Source organism: Poecile atricapillus, chromosome Z (assembly GCF_030490865.1).
Source record: "Poecile atricapillus isolate bPoeAtr1 chromosome Z, bPoeAtr1.hap1, whole genome shotgun sequence".
NCBI classification, from domain to species: domain Eukaryota; kingdom Metazoa; phylum Chordata; class Aves; order Passeriformes; family Paridae; genus Poecile; species Poecile atricapillus.
Genome location: NC_081289.1, coordinates 44,104,780 through 44,127,077, shown reverse-complemented (window position 1 = coordinate 44,127,077; position 22,298 = coordinate 44,104,780). Strand labels below are relative to the sequence as shown.

Here is a 22,298-nt window from a genome sequence, read left to right as displayed (position 1 = left end):
AGTTTTTAAATTTATTTTGCTGTGTTCTGTGCCATTCAAAAGGTGATGCAGAGAAGTGGAGAGAGGTAAAAAAGAGGAGAAAGAAACCTTGTTACAGTGATATGATATCAGAGTTAAGTTCTCAGTTTTGTCCTGTAATTCTGGCCCACTCCTAGATTAGATGGGGATGAATGCATGTTGGGTTTTATTTTCAATTCTACAAGCTAGTATAATCACCAGTTTTCAGAAAAGAACCTTTTGCTCAGTCCTTAACTGTTACCACATTTTACATGATGTTCATAACCAACTCTGTCAGAAACAGAAGAGGGACGTGAAACAATTATTTCCATGTTGTTGTTGCTAGAGTTCTTCTATGCAAGCAAGCATCTGTAGAATGTTTGAGCTCTTTTTTTTTTTTTTTTTTCAAAGCAGACCAAAAGATCCATGCAGTCAAAAAAATAAAAAATAAAGAGGCAAAACAAAGGCTTAATGTTGACTGCTCTGCATGGAGTGATGCAGCTGTAGGATGAAATACAAAGAGGCTGGTATTGAAAGGGCAAGTTAAAAGTAGCCTGGTGTGTGACTGTCACAAGCGCTGTTGCAGAAACCATTGCAGTATGCATACATGCCTGATGCTGACTGCAGCCAAATTAAAAGGCTGCTAGTTGTAAAGACAAATATGATCTTGTCTCATTCATTGGAAGCTGATACAATAACTTCAGAATTTCCCTATTTGGTAACCACATTTCTAGATTTGCAGACAGCTAAAAAAATAATTTAGCGGGAACTGGAAAAAGCCAAGATTGTGCTGCTATCAGCACCACAATTTCAGGAAAAGAGATGTATCCAGACTAAAGTCAATCCATGGGGGTTGGATGCTCCTGCCCCACCAATTTCAAAAAACCAGGGGTCCTGACTACATAGTGGAAAGGGTAATCTTTCCAGCTTCCTGCCTCAGTGTCAGACCACAGGTAATGTTACTCCATTGAAAGCAAACTGTGAAAGCAGTGAAAAATACAAGTAGAGCAACTAAAATGCAACTACAGCAGCTGTTGCACTTTAGATGTGGCAAACACCTTGTTACTATAGGAGCACATGTCCATTTTACCTGCATGTACCATTACACTCAAGTTGACTACATGTTCTAAGACCAGAGGACACTTGCTAATTTCACATTGGTGATCTGCTGTTGCAGAAATCTGGTAAACACATCTGAAGACACAGAACTCTTATCACCAAGTCCTGTGCAAACAACCAAAGAAAAAGTAGCAGACAAAGCAGTAAGTAAGCTGACCTGTTTTGAAACCAAATAATTTTGTCTGTGAAAATATTGAAAACTGTAGTCTTTGTTTATGTCATGATGCTGCTGCGCAAAAGCAGTTCCAAATCTCTTTGTACAACATCTGAAAATCTGAACAAATCTGCAGTACTCGCACACAGCTTGTGTGACACCATGCATATGAAACATGTCCTGAAAGACATGCTTTCAGAAAGCTTCTCTGCTTGCTTTCACAGTATGGTCAACACCCCTGGGAAGAACTGAAACGATCTGTTGCACCTATAGAGTGCAGCTGGTTTTACAGATGCTTACTTGGTACGTCTGACTTATCTCCAAAGGTGCCTTTGTACATGCTGCACATGTACGACATGATAAATTTACCATTTTCTGGAAACACCAGATTGGCAGTCTTTGTCTTACACAGCCTGTATTTATATCTTTCTGACTGGAAAATCCCCAGCTTAATACTGTGGCCTTAGAACACAATGCAGTTATGAACCACAATTATTACATGAATGTTCTCTTTATTCCTTCAGCTTGTTTCATTTTTGAGTTAGTGTCACTATTTCTTACTTTTCATCAATTTGTTGGTCTCTTCCAACTGCTAAAAGACAAGCATAAAACATGAAAATGGGCATTGGCATTTGCAACAGGTGTAGTATTTGGAACAACTTCAGCATTTCCATTTCAAGGTGAATAGCACAGCATAAAAATCAGGAAAGTAAAAACTTGTTTCTGACTAGTTATGTGTGGATCTGTTGTTGTATGTGTACGTGTACTGCTGTTCAACTTGTTCACTAGCATCTCCTGGCGTTTTTCCACAAAAATGTTCACTAGTGAATCTTGTACTGTTGTATGGGGTTATTTCTGTCCCAGGTGTTGGACTTGCATTTGTCTTTGAATGTGAGCTCAATTCTCAGGCCTGTTTCCAGCCTTCTGTGCAGCAGCCTCACCCTCCAGTGTATTGACAGTTCCTGGCATTTTGGTATCACCCGCTGGGAGAGTTTGCCACTATCATCCAGGTTGTTAGTGAGGACTGTCAGCAGTTCAGCTTCAGTACTGAACATGGGGAAATGCCACTAGTGACCAGCCACTGCTCTTCAAGCCATGCAGTTCAATCAATCCACACCCATTTTTTAAACTACCCATCCAGCCTAGGTCTGCCTAGCTATAAGGATGTTGTGGTACACCATGTCAAAAGCCTAACTAGACAAGACAAACACCCACTGCTCCTCCCCAGACAGACAGCCATTTCATTGCAGAAAGCAATTATGTTGGTCAGGCAGAATTTGCCTCTACCAAATCCATATTGGCTATTCCAAATCACCTCCTTGCCCTTCAGGGTGTGGAAATTACTTCCAGGAGAATTTTCTTGATAGTCTTCCCCAAAATGACATGTAGTTCCCCACGTACTCCTTGACTTATTGAAATTGGACATATTTACTATTTTCCAATTATTTAGGACCACTTTCTGTCACCATGATTGTTTGCAGATGTTAGCAAGTGGGGTCATAATGACATCAGCCCACTCCCTCAGGGCATTTGGACACACCTGGTCCCACAGCAAGTCCACTTTGCTTAGATGGTCCCTATTGACTGTCTCCTATCAGGGGTGATACTTTACCTCCCCCCAAACTCACAAAGATGAATGCTGTTTGACTTCCATGACTTACCCCATGGAATATCATATGACCAGGTCTTACGCTATTTCATCAGAAAGAGTAAAATCCCCCAGACTGTGAGAACGGTAGCTATTTTGAAATATAAAGATGCTTCTTCCCTATACTTTGTAAAGCACCTAAGCTCCCTAAAGGGGAAAGATTTAAAAACCTGCATGCCTCATTTCTCATTTGCTACCTCCTGACAAGTCACTACTGAGTTTTTTGATATTTTATGTGTCATCATAAGGCACTTTATTTTCTCTATGCATTTGAGATCCTATGTTGCCAGGCATAGCTTCTGAATCTTGCTTTGGGTGAAGCACGTACAAAAATATTAGGTGTTGCAGTATTTTATGCCATTCTACATTTCTTTTTGAATCTAGACTGTAATCCCTGTGAAAAGCAGAAAAAAAAAAAAAGCCGAACACCAGAAGAATTCAGATCAAAAGTAGCACAATATTTGGCCTCTTCACCTTTTGCATTTAATCTCAAATTTTCTTTTTAACCAATTATTGACTTGGCTATATTACATATTTCATAAGTAACAGGTCTGAGCTTTTTTACACCAAAAGGAAGAGTCCATGGGCCAGATTCTTGGGGGTGCCTATGGGGCTTTATTGCATAGCAAAACTGTAAATGACAAGAATATTAAGTGTAGTACCATCATCTTATTTGAGATAGAGTAAGTATTATTCACCTGTTTGGGAAAAGCCTCAAACTATTCCAGAGGGCAATATCAGCCATTTTCCCTTCTTTTTTCTGTTAAAAAAAAAAAACAAGTTTTCTTCTAAAACATCCCTTCACATGTATCCGTGGGACTTAAAACAGGAAATAGAAACAACCACTAAATCAGGCATCCAGAGAAAGAAAAACAAACAAGCAAATGAATAAAATCAGGACCAAAATTGTTCACATAGATCTGGCCTTAATTTGGGTTACTGTATTACAGAGGTCATTAGTGCATGCATTTTTCTTAACCTGTTACTATATGATAGTTCCTATTTTCCTGTGTATCAAAAAGCACCAACTCTTGCAATTATGCTACAAAGAACTCCAAAATTAATCAATGTTTTCTCTTTGGTTATAAGTATGTTTTGTTGCAATTTTACATTAAAGATTACATTATGGACAAAATAGGAAACAAAGCAGACCTTCTTACCTAATGAAAATTTTAATTCCATTTTAAAATAAATGTAATTATTTTCAAAAATATGTATTGAATTATTTTCATGAGTTATGTTTACATAATTAAATTATATTAAGGAGACCTTGTAAAAACAGGCGGTTAGGCAGACCAATAGTAGTAAGCAGGTAAGTAAGATCAATGTGATTTAACAAAACAAATCATACTTATTTTTGTCTGAAACCTCTTTACCAGGGGCAACCTGTGTTGGCAGACTTGTGAACTCATCTACAAAAAGGATTAGACTTCACTGTAGACATTCATGGTGCCATTTATTATCTCATGATGCAGCATTTTCTAATCTGTACAGTGTTGTTTTAAAAACAAGCATCACACTTTCTGGTAAAAAAGGTGTCAAAATTTACTAGCCCAGTACTACTCAGTTCCTTCCCGGCTGGAGATTAACTAAGGCATTGTCAGATACATTGTTTGCTGAAAAACAAAAGGTCACCCGGGTTATTTTTCCCCCATTTAAAACTTATAAATCAATTCTTAAACAGTATTATCCAAATTTCAGGAAATAAGTTTAGTGAAAGGTAAAATTCATTAAATAATTAAATAGGAATAAGTTGTTCTGTTCCCCAGTAATTCTTTCTGATTTTAAAGCTTTCTTCCTCTAAGTTTTAACCATCTATGTTTTAATAAAGGAAGGGGGGAAAAAACTGCACTCAGGCTTGTGTATGTACATTATAAAACATTACAAGATGGCCTAAAGGTTGTTGAAGACTTTACATTTTATGGTGTTTTAATAGTAAGGCAAAAAGTTCTATTTTTATATCATCTTTCTGCATATTGATTATGGGCAAAGTATAGCTTTTCAAGAGTCAAGAGCAGAAGTAGTATTATTTAGAATATTACCATATTTATTCCAAAACAGCCTTAATCTGAGGAGAAGTGGGCAGTGGAAAACAAGATGGGACCAAAACATGAATAGAATGTAATTTTTAAATGTTCTGAATTGCAGATTTCAAGATATTTTCAAATGCATGACCAAAAGGAAAAACTTCTTATTTTTTTGAGAGAACTAAAGAGCATTTCAGCTTGGCTGAAGACAATCAGCTATCAATTCAGCATGAAAAAATGCCTCTGATTAATACAGAATCCAAAAAACCCCGTCCATATATATAAAAGATTACATTATCTATTTAGAGTTGCTATACCTTTCAATGAGATTACAAATGTGGGGCTAATGGATTACACAGTTAATAGTCTGAATATAAGTAATTTCTCTTGTGTAAATATGGCAGAAAATTATATATACCTAGAGAGAATTATGGCCCCTTAGATCTTAGGATGTGCTGGGCTAGGAAATCAGATTGACTGAGCTTTGCCTTCTATCTCAAGCCTTTCCTCCATCATCACACATGGCAGGAAAAGCCATGGATGTGTGCCTTTGAATTTTTCTGCTTTTATGGCTCTCATTGACAGATTCCTTTGAAGGTAGCAGTAGACAGCCTTTTCAGAGCTTGGGCTGCATGAATGCAGAGCACTATAATGCTGTGGTGGTGCTCAGAAGTCTTCATGTGTGCCTCTTTCCAGTGTTAGAACTAAGTCCACCCTCACCTGACCAAAGCAAAATTATACCCACGCTAAACAATCACTTGTGGATGGATATAAATGACAGCACCTGACTCCTGCACATGCATGCCCTGCCTGGCATTCATCATCCTGCCAAAGTGCTTACCCTGGGGGACTGAGTGCCTCACTTCTGGCCAACCTGCAGAACTCCGCCAGATTGTCTCACATAGCAAGTCAGTTCAAATTTCCATTTCTTTCTCACCCACAGGGCATGATAAGCATAGCATAAGCATCTTGGATTGATCTTGGATGTGTGTAATTCTCATTTGCCAAAACACAGCCCAAATATAATGTAAGGATTATAAGCAGTGAGGGAGTGCTAGAACCTTGGGCATATATCTTCTATGGTCATGAGAATAATGTTGGCATTTTCGTTCTGACCAATGATTCATCATGTATAGTTTTTTCCTAAAAATATATTTTCAAACCAGTTGTTTTTGTGATCCTGAAATACCATATTCATAATGGGCAAAATTGGCATTTTTACTTGTGGTTGGGGGACACAGATACATAGTAGCTGCAGTGTCAGGCAGGTGTGCTGGCATTTGGCAACTGGAAGCAAGTTCAGTTCTTAGAGCTTGGTGTGGAAACGTTTGCTTTTTCAAGCAGTCCAGTTCTCTGCTCTACACAGCAGGCATAGCCCAAGATGCAGAGAGATGCTGCTGCTAGTGTGATAAACCCACTATATAAATCTTCTTTGTTTTCCTTCCACTTTAAGATTCATGGCATATCTGTTGCTCCTGACAGCCACCAGAGTTACCCCTTATCCACAACTGCCCTGGTTTTCACTGCCGTCAAGCACCTACAAATGTCATAGAAGTCCATAGAGTTCTGGGGGAGGCATTTCTGAAAAGTTCAGAGCAAGCATTGCAATGGAGAGGTTTTGCCAGCAGATGTCAGAAGGCAGAACGCTGATACCGCCTCACCAAATCCTCAAAATATCATTTCGGTCCTTTTATGCTTCCCCTGCCTGCCTTCTCCACTCCTTCTCTCCTGATACAAATAACAATACAGAAAGAAAATCATTAAGGGAACAGCGGCTGGAGGTTTTTTGTTTTCATTGGAGCCTTACACAGATACAGAAGATCCAATACCCTGTTAAGCTTCATGTCACATATGCAAGGAAAAAACGTTGTCTAAAATTTGAAGTTGCTAAACAAGCTGAATGATAACAAGTTCTGTGAGCTCTGAAACTAATGAAGTCTCGGTTTTTTTATGGATTTTATCTCATGGTTTATTGAAGCATTTCCTATGCTGTGAAACTTCAGATCTTTGCTTTTTTTTGTGTAATGGTGATCCCAAGGGACAGATTTTCAGAGAGATGCTGAAACATCTTTCTGTGGCTTTTTTTCTTTTCTTCACAGGCATCCTTCCTTAATGGAATTGAATAAATTTAAGACTACTACCCATCTCTCAAATTTCGTAGAAATCACAGGGGGCTCCAAAATGCACAAGGCTTTCATCTATAGGAAACCTAGCAAAAGAAAATGCAAGGACAGCTTAATCTATTACAGACTCAGATTAATGAGGCCATTTATTTCATAGTATAACTCAGCTAGAATTACTTAAACACCTTAAATTTCACTGGCAATTTAAATGTTCCATTAAGTATTCTGATGATTTCTCATTTTCCTACCAGATTATGAATTTATGGAATATACATAAATGTGCGACTGACCATCAATCTTTGCTTTAAAACCCTGTTCCTGTGACTGCATGTTAGTAGGTTACCTCTTCTCCTTTGTTTCTCCCTCCTTTCCAGAACAGAGAGTAGGAAGCATGAAATGCCATCCTGTACATCATTTCCACATCCCCCCAGCACATCCAAGCAGGCATTGATAACACTGAGAGAGAGCAGATTTGCCTTCTACTGATGTCCTGTGACTTCCAGCTGAAGTTACTCTGAATTTCTACAATGATCTCAGCAAGCATAAGATTAAAGATAAAGATTATGGTGCTTTTCTCTTCATGTAAGCTTGTGCTTATTCCAGCTCTTTTGATTATATGTGTTTTTATTATGCCAAATTAATGAGCTTTGTTTTATTAATCTATCATATTTTAAAGCTTTGATTAGTCTAGCTCTTAATATGTTCATAAAATTAGTTTATTTATTAACTATTGTTTAAATTAACACCCTTAAATTAATACTCTCACATGGTGAAGCTGGTTTTTATTGCATTATAATGGTTACCTATCCTTCCTGACCCGAGATTATATTACATCATAAACATATAGCAACAGATTTAAAAAATTAAATAGAACTTTTATTAAGCATGAATAATAGTCATGTGGACTCATCTATGTTCATCCATAATAATGATCGCTTTTGATCTATTTTTACAGAAATGGGTCAGTTCTGTGAAAATTTAGGGTGTAGCTAAACACACTGACAAGACAGAAATGTTAAATTTTTTGCACTTTCACATTCAAAATATCATCCTCGGCAGATGAATTAAGAGCCATTTCAGTGTCTGGTAACACAACCGTACAATTTGTAATGCAGTTGTGGCTGTCATAGCAAGCAAAATTTCTTAATGGTACACCTGGAAATTGCACATATATGTAAGAGCAAGCCAATTTACTTTTAGTGTAAATAAGTTTGAGAATGATGATAACAATTGCTCAAAACCAAGGTCCATACACCTTATTAATTTTCTGGAGTTAGTTTTGAGTGTGTTGGCTGTGCATTTTAGTGACTTTTTAAAAATAATGTAATATCAACACAGTACAAGCCAATACAAAACTTCATCCCTCTCCATGTTGTCATAGCTTATGCTTACTCAGCACACCTCCACGCTGACATCCCTGTCCCAGTGCAAGTTCTGTCTGTGATGGTGAGCTTGTTCTTAATTTTTACTCCTCTCCTGTATTATCAAGGGTAACACATACTCTAATTACACCTTTTTAGGCCAATGAGTCCTTTTATGGAGACATCTGAATCAACAGAACCACAGACAGAAAATATGAAATTTTAATGTCATAGTTTTACCATGAGACAGTATTTTTAAAGTACTTACACTAGTCTTCAAATGCACATCCTGGTTATCCTAAAGAAAAGTCAAACCACCTTACTTGAATTGTCTCAGGAGTCTAAAAGCAGTTTTCCCTCTTGGCCTCAAAGAAGCCCTCAAAGAGACAAACAGGTGGACAAGAAATGATGGAGACTTTCCAGCACAGACTGAAACTGAAGAGTCTTGGATTGTCACAGATCAGGAGGGAAGAAGAAATGGTCAAGAAAAATGGTTTTGCTCCTAGGAGCATAATAAGTTAAACTATCTCATCCAGTCCAAACTGAAAGTACTCAAGTACAGTGGCTTTCTAGTGTATGGAAATCCAGACCTTCAGATGTTTTCTTGAATGAAAGCAACAATGAGTTATACCAAGCAAATTACTGTAATTCTGTAGGCTGTTGGATCCAGCTAAATCTACCTGAAGTTTGTGTGTGTGTCTTGGGCAGATCATGGAGGATCATATTCCAGTATTCCTGCTTGAATCAATCAAAGGTGCAAATGGCTGGGGAGATGGAAATTCACCATTTTCTCAGAAAAAAAAAGTAATGCCATACAAGATCCTACCAAAATGACCAGGATGGAGACGTGTGGATGACACATTTACTTTAAAGAAACCACAGCCCCATCCTCAGTTTAATTGCTTCTAGCCTCAATCACTTTTTCACACCAGATATTTTCCTATATATTCACACAGATCACCCCAAAATAGAAATGGTGAGGAGAGTTTCTGTGCACCTACAAGATTAATGCGCTGAAAATGACATCTCAAGAAGTAAAAATTTATCCAGCAAAACTTCACCATAGTGGTCTGTCTCGTATCACAGTGGTGGGTCCTGTGATCAGTGAGGACAGCACACCTTCCTTGTGCACAGCCAACCCCTCTTCAGCCAAAGTACTCTCTTGCACTGTGATACAGTCAAGGGATGTTCTCTAAAATATAGAAAACTGGGTCACTTAATATGCAAATATTCATTGTAAAACAAAAAAAAAAAACGTAAGTATGAGCACAAAAGTTGTAGGACAGTGATTAGAGGGTGTTCTGACCCTGCAAAAAGCAGGTCCCACTCCTGGTGCAAAGGCCTGGCCTTTCCAGAAACTGTACTGCTCCAGCACGCTTGGATGCAGGGAAATGGAGTGAAAAGGACAGGGAAGCATGAGGTAAATGGGGAAGCACCAGGGCCTGGGGGATGTGTCAGCTCTGACCCAGAGCTCTTTGAAACCACTTCTGCTTCATTGTCACCTCAGGAAAAAGGAGAAAAAGGAAAAAAAAATACAGATGTTTTATGTATTTGTTCAGAGATCCTTGCAAATTCAAAAGAAAATAATTTAATTTTACAAGGTTGACTGTCAATCAGTGATTTTTTTTTTATTACATTATAGGTTAAAGGTCATTCCAAATGTCAACAGTCAATATCTGAATAATTTTGTCAATATCTGAACAAGGCATGAGTCTGACCTATACTGACTGACCATCCCCTGAAGTACTTCCATGTACTATTTTGTACTTTTCCATGTACTATTACAAGAGGCAGTTTGATCCCACTGCAGAAGCTGAAAGAGGCTTTCTGTGCAAAAGGTTCCAGGATGACTGGATTGTATGTAGATACCACAATTTGCCATTGTTTCCTCTCACTATACTCCTGCATGCACACAGCAAGGGACAACACTGACATTCATTAAAACAAATGTACTTTTTCACTTTGTGAAAAATTCTTTAATCACCAAAAGCTCCTGTAGCTTCTTCTGGAATGCCAGAGCAGCAACTCAAGAGTTTTTCAATTTCTAAAGCTTCCCTGTGTCTGAGATATTTTGATCAAAATATTTATTTCTCAGTCAAAATGTTTTATTTTTCCTTTTACAAATGCACTGACACTCTACTTTGAAAATTCTTTGCTTTACAAGATTGTGTGCATATATTTTCTGGTTACAGTAAGTCTAACCAAATTCCATAGTAACAGTAATGTTTTATTCTAAAGGAGGTTTGAAAAAGGAAAGCAGAAACCACATATCTAAAATTTAGAGTATTAAAATGTACCTTTATGTAATTTTGTGTGCCATGTATAAAAAAAAATTACCTTCAATGAGATATTTCCTTAATGGTTATAATTCATACGCATACATGTTTGTGCATGTAAAATGTGAAGTTGTTCTAATGTATTTGGTATATTGCTGCATTTTCTGCTGCATTTCAGTGATACTTAGTTAATGAATTGAATGTGAATTTATTCATACTTTAGATAGCCAAACAGCAAAAATACGCTGAAACAATTTTACTTGTGCCAGCAACATTTAGTTCTGCAACTTGTCTGTTGGCTGTATTAGGTCCTGCTATAAATCTCAGCATTATCTCCTTCCACTTAAGTACCAATTATTTTTCTTGAATAGGAGTCTATTTTTAGCACACAATGTGCAAATCTTACAAAACCTAACTTCTACATTGTGTTTAGATTTCATGTATCCCCAACACCTAGTGCTTAAAGCCTACATAATGAATCATCCTTTAAAAACCATGTCTCTTGAACTACATTGTTGACAAGCTCTAGGCAAAATTAATGCACTTAATTTTATCTCTTGCCTTCAAAACCAAACAGCTCATTTAGCAACTACACAGGAGAAAATTTGGATTCATTCTGATGTGAAAATCAAATACAGGAATTGATAATAGTTTTGACATACCAGACAACCATGGCTAAAACCATCATACCTTTGAAATTAGTTTCTGTGTTTAAAATTCCTAAAGGACAAACATTTGTGAACACACATAAAAATGCTGACTAACTTGTAGCAATCTAAAATAGGATGGAGTTTAGAAAAAAACATTGAATTAAGGAAATGGGAAGTAATTTCATCTTGTGGAAAATGGGTAATCATTGTATATATTAATATCTGATCAGATCATTAAAAAGCTTATTTTTCAGACATTCCTATTTCAAGTCCTAGGCCATTAGAATTTAACATTTATTTAATTGTATGTTAAGCACATATTTTATCAATAAGAACACCATTTATTAACTACATTTGTTAATGTAAAATATAACTTTAATATTTCTATATACCATATTTAGAACATATTTCTTTTAATTCTTTTCATAGTGTTATTAGAAGTCATTCCTCAGAAAATTAAAAACAGAAAAAGAATGCTCTCCATATTTAAAAAATGCAAAATTGGAGAAAATGGAAGACACTGGCTTTTCTTCCATTGTTATTAAATTAGAAATATTCTTGGGACATCCTTTGTTAATCTCACAGGACTTTTTCTATCATCATTCCCCTATATTTGCATCAATGATCTTTCTTACTTAATCTGCCCAGGGTGCCTGATTCTAGACTTAGAACATGAAGGTGAGAAGGTAAAAGAAAAATTGTGCATGTAGCTTTATACACGCTTAAAAATTAACCCTTCCTTTTTCAATAGTCTTTTTCTCTCATATGAAAGAGAATTGTGGTAATACTAATAAATAAAAATGTAGAAAAAAATGTAAATCTGATTAAATCTACTGAATAGAAAACCAACACATTTTTAAATGTTGGCTTTTTTCTTATCCCAGCAAGTGTTACTGCAATAATAGCTAGTAATTTCAATTCCATCTAGCTGAAACAAGAGTTTATATGGCTGTGTTCACCCTCTGTGAATGAGGTAGATGATGCACAGACTGGATTAGGAATAGGATTCAAACCTACAGTGCAGTCATAGTTTCATGTCTGGGACAGAAATGGGTACCTTAATTACATGCTATTTCTTTGTCTCTCAGTCTTTCAAATTTATCCTGCATTTTCTTTCTCTCTTTAAAATTGTATATTCTTATCTATTTCTGTCCATCATTCAACTCATGCTTTCTTGGGTTACTCCAATTTTGTTACATACCGAATTTTTGTTCCCGTATCTTCCCCTCATGTTTGCCTTACATAAGCCGTGCTTTGTCTTGTTTAACTTTAGCCTACAGTTATTTCTGCTTTCTTGGGGTTTTTACTGAACTGTTTAAAAGAGGCTTGCAATTCCATTACTATTTAAAAATTACCAACTTCCATACAGTAAAAAAAAAGGATAGGGAACAAAATCAGCAGTGGTGGCACTAGTAATGGACTTTTTGCTCCACTTCGAATTCACAAAAACATATTCAGCTAATAAAATTAGCTCTACAATGGTTTCCATCGTATTTATCAATGAAAAGTGAAATGATCTATGTTTTCCTAACTGGATGTTTGAACACTACATAGAAAATACACTCATCATATCCATTCTAATACATCAAACTCTGTGTCTGATGCAGTTTCAAACTGAAAAGGAAATTCATGGTTCCACCAGTGGCTGTAAGCTCACCACAGACCACTGGGGAGGGAAATCTGAAACTCTCTTTTCCCCCTCCACAAATTCCCAGAAGTGGTGTAGGTGGTTGTCATGGTTCCAACCTCGACTGAGTTCATCTTACAGTAGCTGGGAGGGGCCATGGCCAGGACCCAGGATTTATCTTGTGCCACCTCATCTGCTTGCCAGGGGAAAGGGAGCCTCTTCCTGAGCCAAGGAATACCTTCTGGCCAGCTAAGGAAGCCACAGGGAGCAGTGCTATGGTGCTGGTTCTGGGATGGAGGGAGTGGTTGGGGTGGTGTGGCTGTGGTCAAGTTGAGCTCTTCAGTGAGCAGTTTTGCTGTTGCTGTCCATTTTCTTAGCTCAGTGCGGTTTCCAATAAATTGTTCTTATCTCAACCATGCTCTTCACCTTTTGGGCTTCCAATTCTTCTCTCCAGCCATGCTGCAGGAGATATGGGGGAGTGGAAGGGAGACCAAATCAGCAGCTTGTGGTTTGGAGTCTCAGTGGGAGCACTAAATTTGGAACTACCACTCTTAAACCATGGCAGTGCTCATGAAAGAAAATAAAAAGGAGTGAAGACAATTATTCTGTATTACCTGTGAGTGAGACTTGCAGTTGTCAGTTATTTTTACAGAAATTATTGTGTACATAAGTTTCTACTACAGCGATGCAGGGCTTCTCATATCCCCAAAAACCAAGTCATATTTTAAGCTTCGTTAGCCAAGTCCACTAATTGACTTGAAAACAACAACTGAGAGCTTAAACTCTATGTAGTATTGGGAATCAATAGAATCATCTTTTTACATAGTTTGTTATATGCAGCCCACTTGCTGAATGTTTGTGCTGCTATATACTGTATTAATCGCATCCTTTTTTAAGATCAAGGTTTAGAGCCACAAAAACCATGTTTACAGAAATTTGTCCATTAGCAATGAAGTCAGGCAAGGATGAAGGCCCACTGGTAGCTGGAAGGGCTGCTACCTCAGCTAGCTTTAAGATGTCTTGCATTCACTTGTAACACAAGCAGTAAGATACAAATCTGTATTACAAATGCTTGGGTTTCATTAGAGAAGGTAGGTGTAGTGGTTTAGGTCATTCATCACTATCTCCAGTGCTGTTCCTGTTTACCAGACAGCTTAAAATTTAAAGATCCTTAGGCACTGTCTAGGACACAGGTACTTGGAAACAATTCCTTGCCCACCAATAAAGCTTAACCACCCCCACCCCCCCACCCCCACCCAGATTTAACATGCATTTTCCAAGAATGTGAGTTAAGTTTTGGATACTGTTCCATTATGAAAAACAATTGTTTTCACATGAAGCACTGGTAGGCCCAGAAAGAATCTTACTCTTGTCTCTCCGTGGCAGTTCATAAAGTTCTGCTTCAAATGGCACACTGTATGCTTTGCTGTCTCTATTTGTACCGCTTAATACCTGTGTAGTACCACAGATAGGCTGAACTCAGAATAGGAGATCTTTAACTGAGTAACTGCAGTTGTGCAACACAAAGCACAGAGGCTCCAGGTGAACCTTTGGCAAAGTAAGCTGTTGATGGTGCTGCTACAGCCTGATGAACAATGAAGCTGTTTTCCAGCACCACAGACTGAGAAATATTTTCCTCAAAATTTCCATGAAAATATAATTTCTGTATAAATTCAATTTTGGCACAGAGATAACTTTCAGAGTGTGAACACTGTTCTTATCTGTCAAGCCCTGGTGTGTGTGGGGTGGGAACTTGCAAAGTTCTTTCTAAACTTGGAGATTCTAACCCAGAAGTTTATTCCTGAAGTGGCTGGAAACCTTCTTCTTGTTATTCAGTTAAGTTTTATCTCATTTATCTCATTAAATGTAGCCATGATATCCACAGCTCTCCGTAACCTTTATGTTTTACTTCCTTGTCCCTCCTCCTGGAATTTCACATTCTAGCTCTTAGAGAAGCCATGAATGTCATTGCCAGTCGCTCTGAGCTCCTGAGAGATCTTATATATTCAACACGATTTTCGTATTATAATTTTGTCTTTATTTCAATATCCTCATCCTCACTGATAATCCTGACAAAATACTTACTTAGCTTTGTACTACCCTGTCTGCATAACAGCCTTGCTTTCATTTTTTTTTTGCAGTGCGCATATCTAAATAGCACTTTCTAGCACTATTTGTAACAGCTACATGTACTAGATTCTATGTGCTAATTAGCTATTAATGCCTAATAGCTTGTCATACTTAACTGGCAGTCTAAGATACATTGCTGGTGTTAGTCACACAATCCGGCTGGGTGTAATGACTTCGGTGGAGGAAGGGGGCTAGGTATACAATTGCAGCCATTGCCCTTAACACCAGCTAGAGCTACAAGAACAAACTTTTGTTTTCAAATATTTGTAACCGGCACTCCAGCCCTAGATTCCCACACCGTTTTGATTCTTTGAAATCTCTATACAAACGTGAAGACAGAATTTGGTTATGTAATGCAATACGTGGCACTTTGTTGTTGTTGTTGTTGTTGTGTGTATCTGAAATGCCAAGCAACAGGTTGCACTGTTTGTACAAGGCTCAGGCAAGAGCGACTGAAACAAACACAAGTTATCCCTTGGTTTCTGCAAAGGTCTGGAAAAGCTAATGCGATTGACACAGACTATTTGAACGCACCACAGTATTTGCACAACACACACCGTATCATCATATGAATTATGGTGATCCAAACCACTCATCTGGTAGCGAGGCATAAGAGATCTAATTATACCCGCGCTTCGATGAAGGCGCTGAGGGCAAATTGAAGGCACTGAGGGAAATGTCGCCTGCCCGTCCCTCCCTGGGGTGGGTGGGGCGGGGGACGGGACGTGTGGATGGGACGAAAGACCTCCCGGCCGCTAGGGGGCGCTGCACCACCCGGGCCCGCTCCGGCCCCCGCCCCGCGGTTTCTGGGAAGGGCGGGGCGGCGGCCGCCCCCCGCAGGCGTCACTCCCAGCATGCAGCGCGGCGCGCTCCTGCCCCTGCCGCCGCTGCCGCTGCCGGGCGGAGAAGATGGCGGAGGGAGGCGCGGCGGATCTGGAGACCCAGCGCACGGACGTCGCGGCGCTGCTCAAAACCGCCCTCCGCAAGGGCGACACCTGGTGAGGGACGAGCGGGGGGGCTCGGGCGGACCGGCGCGGGCGGCGCCCCCCGCCCCCGGGGCCGCTTGGCTGCCGGAGGGACCGACCTCCTTCCCCTCGCCCCCCCACCCCGCCCCCGGGGGTGGCTCGACGTCCCTCCCGCTGCCGGGGAAGTGGAGGCGGGTGACAAGGGCAGGGAGGCAGTGGTGTTCCCCCCGCTTCCCGCCGCTCGGTTCCCGCAGCTCCTGCCAGGCGGGAAGCGGCCGCCTGGGTGCGGCGGGGCCTCGGCCTGGCCCGGGCTGCGGGGAGGCACCGAGGTCAGCGCCCTGCGGCGGAGGGCAGGGAGGGAGCGGCGCGGCTGCCGGGGCGCGCCGGCGGGTGGCAGCCCCGGATGGCGGGCCCCGAGCCCGCGGCGGGCTTGTTTTGGCTGCGCGAGGAGTATTGAGGTGGGGAAGAAGAAGAGCTCTGCTACCAGGCGTTTCTTCCATTATCCGGGTTGAAATGGCCCCGGCTTCACCTTCACGTTGTCAGAAATGGTATCTCTACCCTGGCCTAGGTGCCCTGATGCCCGTCCGTGGCTGTGATAAGCCTTGAGTTTGAATTTTATTGCGTCTGTAAACGTGTTAGCTTCCTAAGAAAGAGTCCCCGAAGGTGTGATCGAACCTTTATGATACCTTTTCGACAATGAACGTTTGAAAAATGTGCTTTTCTGGTCAGTTGTAAAATATTTCTTTGTATGTCATACAAATTGTCAACAGAATAATTCACGGTTGAAAATAATTAGGTTAAATAAGCACCCCTTTTTGCCGTGTATTTGGTAATTGAGCTTTTATAGTTGTAGTTCTGTGAGGCAAGGAAATGAGACCTTTTTTTAGGAGGGGAAAAAAATAAGGAACTGACACTTTTCCACGACTCAACCTCTTCATCTCTTCCTGTGTGAAACTGTCACCCAAAGACAAAGGCTGAAGCATTAACTTACAGAAAATTAACTCTGAATACACAGAAGTAGAACTAGCCCACCTCATTTCAGCTGTCATCACTCACTGTTCCAGTTCTATAAAAGACTATATTTAACAGTGTTGATACTGCAGCATGTGTCAGAAGCATACATTCTGATGCATTATTCAAATACTGCTGAGTGTATGTTCAGTTTTGGCATATGAACAGACTGCTCTTGAAACTGGAAGAGTGTAAGAAACTAGAAAAAGGAAATGAATTTGCATGGTAGTGTTGAAAATGACCGGTGGTAGTAAAAGTGTGCTCAGGCTTAAATGTCTTTCAAGACTATATTTTTATGGTTCTGTTGAGCAGTTCCCAGTTCCTAAAACAATGTTTCAAGCAGTTAATATTGTTCAAAGTGATTGTACTTTTATTACTAGTTGACAGCATGACCGAAACAGTAAGTTTACTGTGCTGTTTACGTTTTTTAGTGTGTTCGATATTTTATTATGGAAGAATCAGTTATGTGGGAAAAGCTTCTAAATGTTCTGTGAAAATATCTAGCTGTGACTGACACTGGTATAAGTCAAGTGTTTTAAAACGGAATAAGCTACAGCGAAGACCCATTAAGTTTTACCTGTGAACTGTTAAATCGAGCTACATAAATGTGTATGCTTGTGCATTCATAGGATTTATGCTTCAAGTGTGCAGCTATCTTCACAAATTAAAGGATATGTTTAGTCCAAATGCTTTTTTAGAGGTATTTGTCAATGGCTTTTTGATCTTTTGGGACAGTAGTAAGGAAACAACAGTTAAAGTGCTGTAAACCATGATTCAGAATTGCATTGATTCAATAGTAAATACTGCTGAAAAAAATTTCAGCAATGACGTACCAGCTTGTTCTGTTTGAGCTTTAAAACATTCAGATGCAGTCCTTTTAAAAAAACTGGCTTATACATGGAAATTCTTTTCCATGCTCTTCAGAATTTAGAGTGGAGAGAGCAATAAGCTACATATGGGAAGTATAAAGCTTTGGAGGTTTTCTCTTGAGAAAAAAGCAGCTGAAGAATGAGGCAAATCTTAGAAGCATCTGTGAAGTGGCTGATGAAGTTCTTCATGTACACTGCAGAGAGAAAGAAAAAAAATTGACTTGAAATGCAACGTTTTTAGAGTTAGGTATTGGAAGAAGAATTGCTAGAATTAGAAAACAGTTGAATAGTTGGTTTAGTAAGCTGTAGAGTTTGTTCCATTAGATGTTTTTAAGGGTAGCTTGGGAATAGTATGCATTAAGCAGTATTGCTCAAATGGACAGACAAGGTTAGTCTTTTAACTGCTTCAACTGCAGGGACAAGATTTTGGACTAGTTTGTCCCAGTGATCTTTTTTGCATTCTTTATGGCCAGTTAATAAATTCAACTCTGAGAGATTGAGGATTATTCCGTCTCTCTGTTTATCTTATTTTTCCAGACATACATTAAACAAACATCAGATTTTTCCAATAAAGAACTTCCTGTGAAGAGAGAACTTACTACTTCTTTTGAATAATGTCTCCTTTCATTAGTAAAGTCGGTATGAAAACCACACTTTTGTTCCACAGAACTTGAATTAATGTAAGTTTTACTTCTTGCAGTATTGTCCAAAGGATCTTTGGGTTCTGTGGTTGAAAGACCTAGACTTGTGCTTAGGAAAAGAAAAAATGATGCATTTTGTTGTATGTCTCAGTTTTAGCATCCATACAATTATGTCTCACTATTTTGAAATTCTACTGGTGCTTGACAAGTGAGGAGAATTTATTATCTGAGGAGATTTTACCCTCTCATTTAGAATGACAAAAATTATTGGTTGTTACAGCTGCAGACAAATCTGAGCTCAGTGTCGTCAGAAGTTGAAGAGCTGTTGATGTTCATCAGATTTTTAGGCACAGTATAATTTGTGTGACCAACTGGTCTTGATGATGTCATTTAATGCCTTTGTAGCTGCAGTGATATTTTTGAGAACCTTGCCAGGTTTTTCTGTTTTTACAGTGTCATGGAAGTACAGTTTTCAGTACTGAAAGTTATTGATCTTGGAATAGTTTTGTTATAGAGGGGAAGACTGTTTCTCTGTGTGACTTCTTGGGTGATTTCTCTGTTACTTCTTCACTGTATTAAAGGGTGATTTCTTGATTTTACCTTTAAAACCACCTTCTGCCCTGACTTCCCTGTAGTTCCTGTTCTTTTGTGGCTGTCTTAGTCAGAGATGTTGTCTCAATAATTCAGATATGACATTACAAATGCTTTCATACTCTTGGCTGCCTCTTGCACATACTGTCCCTCCATGGTCTAAGATACATAACCACATTTCTCACCTTTAGGTATCACCTGCCAGTAAATGTTTTACTTAAAGTGAGTAATAGTGACTTCAAAATAGCTAACAGCTCAGCAGTCAGTTTTACCACTGATTGTCTCTCTTCATCCCAGGGTTTTCTCACTGTGATTCTTTCATCTATTGCTTGCCATAACAATTTGTGATCTGATGATAAAATAGAAGTTACTTGGATAAGAATTAGACAGTTACAGTGGGCAAAAACTATCCCATGGAGTTTTAGTGGCTAAGGGAACAATTGCAATCATTAGATGTTGGAATAGGGAATACCAAGTAGCAGTAGAAATATATACTGTATACAAAATGTATTAGTGAAACCATTCTACTGTCCAGTTCTGGTGTCCACATGTGACAGAAGGTGTTCATTTAGAATGGGTTCAGACATCTCAAAATCTCACAGAGCAAGCAGAGGCCTTGTCTATCAGAGAAGAGCTTAGAGAACCTTTATCTGTTTTCCTAGAATTTTGGGTTGTGTGCTGAAATAGTTACGTAAGAGGAAGATGTCTTCTAGGATAAGGATTTTTTAACAAGCAGATAAAGATTTAAGACACTATGTAAACTGGAGCTAGTCAGGTTTAGGCCAGAAGGAAGATGTTGATTTTCAGCCCTGTTAGCCAATGAATTTTGGTGCCAGTCATCACTTCACAAGAGTGATGAGATAGATTTTTAATCTCTTCTTGGTTTTTAGGACTTGCAAATTAGTAAAACCACAGAAGTATTGTTTTTTAGTTTTCAGATGTGTCTGATACACGTCACTTCTGAAGTTCTGCTGAACCTAGGTAGAGTACTGTTGTTATCCAAGCAGTACATTTCTTGGACAATGAAACAAATGCTCTTTTCTTAACCTGTGGGAATTTCATTGCCTTTTCAGTTGTAATACTTGGTCATTGAAGAGAGTAAGTAAAAATGAAGTGGGGTAAGAATCCTTTCCAGTGAGTGATTAGTAGATATGATAAGTTCAACCTTAAAGGACTTTTCTTCCAGAAGTTAATTTCTCCGCTGAACATAAGCATTTTATTTCTAGCTGCAGTGAAAACTCATGAATCTTGATGAACAGACATCTGTAGCCCTGCTTAAAAACCCTGCAGTGCCCATCATTGATGACAGCCTTGATGCTGAAGTGCTTAGCTTTAATAGCATTTTACACAGTGGTCTTTAAAGAACATTCTGAGTTGGAAGGGGACCCACAAAGATCCTCAGGTCCAACTCAGCCCTGCACAGGATATCCCCAAGAGTTAGGCCATGTACCTTTTTCTCACTACTGTCATCTCAGTGTTTTCCACATTTCGTTGTCCAACATTGTGTTGTACATGAGCAGAACTTAGATTGAAAGTTAATGGAAGATTTTGCTTGTTTTTACTGAGGGCATGATGAGAAGTTATGGACCTGGACTTCAATAATATTCAGAATTATATTCTACATTATTTTGATAACCTCATGAAATGAGAAACGAGGAACGCTATGTCAATGTTCCGAGGATAGAGTAATAGTTGAATGGGCTTGTTGTTGTTTGTTTTTTTTCAAATGAGGTTTAAGTTGCTGATTTTGACTTTTAAATCTTGTGGTTGAAGATTTAAAATCTAACATCTTTGGTGTTAGGTTTCTCTCACTGCAGAAGGAATGGTGCTGCATGTGACCAGTGGCTTACAATGATTTAAATTCTTCTGGACAGTACTTAGAGTGGAAATTAGTAGATGCATTTTTATTCTGTTAATTGGTTAGGTGGGGTGAGAGCATGTTAAAATCATGTGTGTTACAGGCTTTTGCCTGAAAATTGATTTGTTAGATTATTTTTTAATGAAAAGTCTTTACTTAAATGGAGAATTTCTAAGAGTGTACAAAATACTTACATGATTAATATAATATTCACACTGAAATTTTAACATAAATTTAACATAAATTTTAACATCATTTTAAATAAAATTAATAAAATTTTAACACAAATTTTAACATAAAATTGCCCTCCACTAATTTTGGCTGAATCATACTTTTTGGTCGATCTCTTGGTGGTATGGATGAAGAGTGTGCTGCTTAGGCTACTGCAGCACATTATGGGAGTGGAGCTTATTGTCTGCTGTAGTGAGAATTTGATTAGTTGATTTGAAATCTTGGTGCATTTTATTGAACTAAACACTTATTTCTGAAGAGGAATCTGGAATACTTAGATGGATTTCTTGAAAATGGGAGGTAAACTATATATTTTGTTGTCTTTGACCCCTGCATTTTTTTCTTGTGCATTTACCTATATTTTGAATAAAAAGATGGTATGGTTTCTGTGATAGAGTGGAGTAATTATTGCCAGTTTGAACTTGAAGAACTTGTTAATTCTGGAAGAAAATTGAATTTGAAGGCATCCATTAATTATAAGTGTATTTGGTCAAGCAAGTTTTGTCACCTTGAAGTGGAAATACAGATACAAACCCATTCTTACATTTGTATTGTTATAGTTGCGGTTGTGCAAGAGCAAAAATCAGATGCTGTGCCTTTAAGCAGAAGTCCTAATTTGCTTTCTGCAAAACAGTCGTTCCACTTTGTCCTCTGTATTGCTTAATCTGTACTCATGCACTGTGAGGAGAGTAAAAAAAGTCCTCACGTATCTCTCTGGACAATTTGCACAGTTTTACTGTTAAAAGTGAAATAGCTTCTGTTCAGAAGATACGATGTCCCAGCAGTATACAGTGCAGAATGAATGTCTCTCTGGGAAATGTCTTTATTGCATATTAAAGCTTTTTGTTTTGATTTTGAATTCAAAGAGCTGGTGTATTGGTCAATATAAATAAATCTAGGTTACAGGTTAATTCTTTCTGTATATAATGGTCACAAGCATTCAGAATGCTTTTGACAGCAGTGGGAAATACCAAGATCTTAGTCATATTGTTCAGATATTTTTCTATCAACTTGGATGTT

General features: G+C 38.6%; 1 protein-coding gene across 3 annotated transcripts in view; it reads left to right on the top strand.

Annotated features, from left to right (window-relative positions):
* Positions 1 to 15,964: 15,964 nt before the first annotated feature.
* LOC131592937 (ubiquitin carboxyl-terminal hydrolase 15) overlaps positions 15,965 to 22,298 on the top strand; it is a 61,526-nt gene continuing 55,192 nt past the window's right edge. For all 3 annotated transcript variants that reach the window (XR_009280736.1, XM_058864882.1, XM_058864881.1), the window contains exon 1: positions 15,965 to 16,110. Coding sequence is in view for 2 of the 3 variants with exons in the window: in XM_058864882.1 (XP_058720865.1) it covers positions 16,022 to 16,110 (89 nt within the window). In the remaining variant the exon portion in view is untranslated. The remainder of the gene's footprint in view (positions 16,111 to 22,298) is intronic.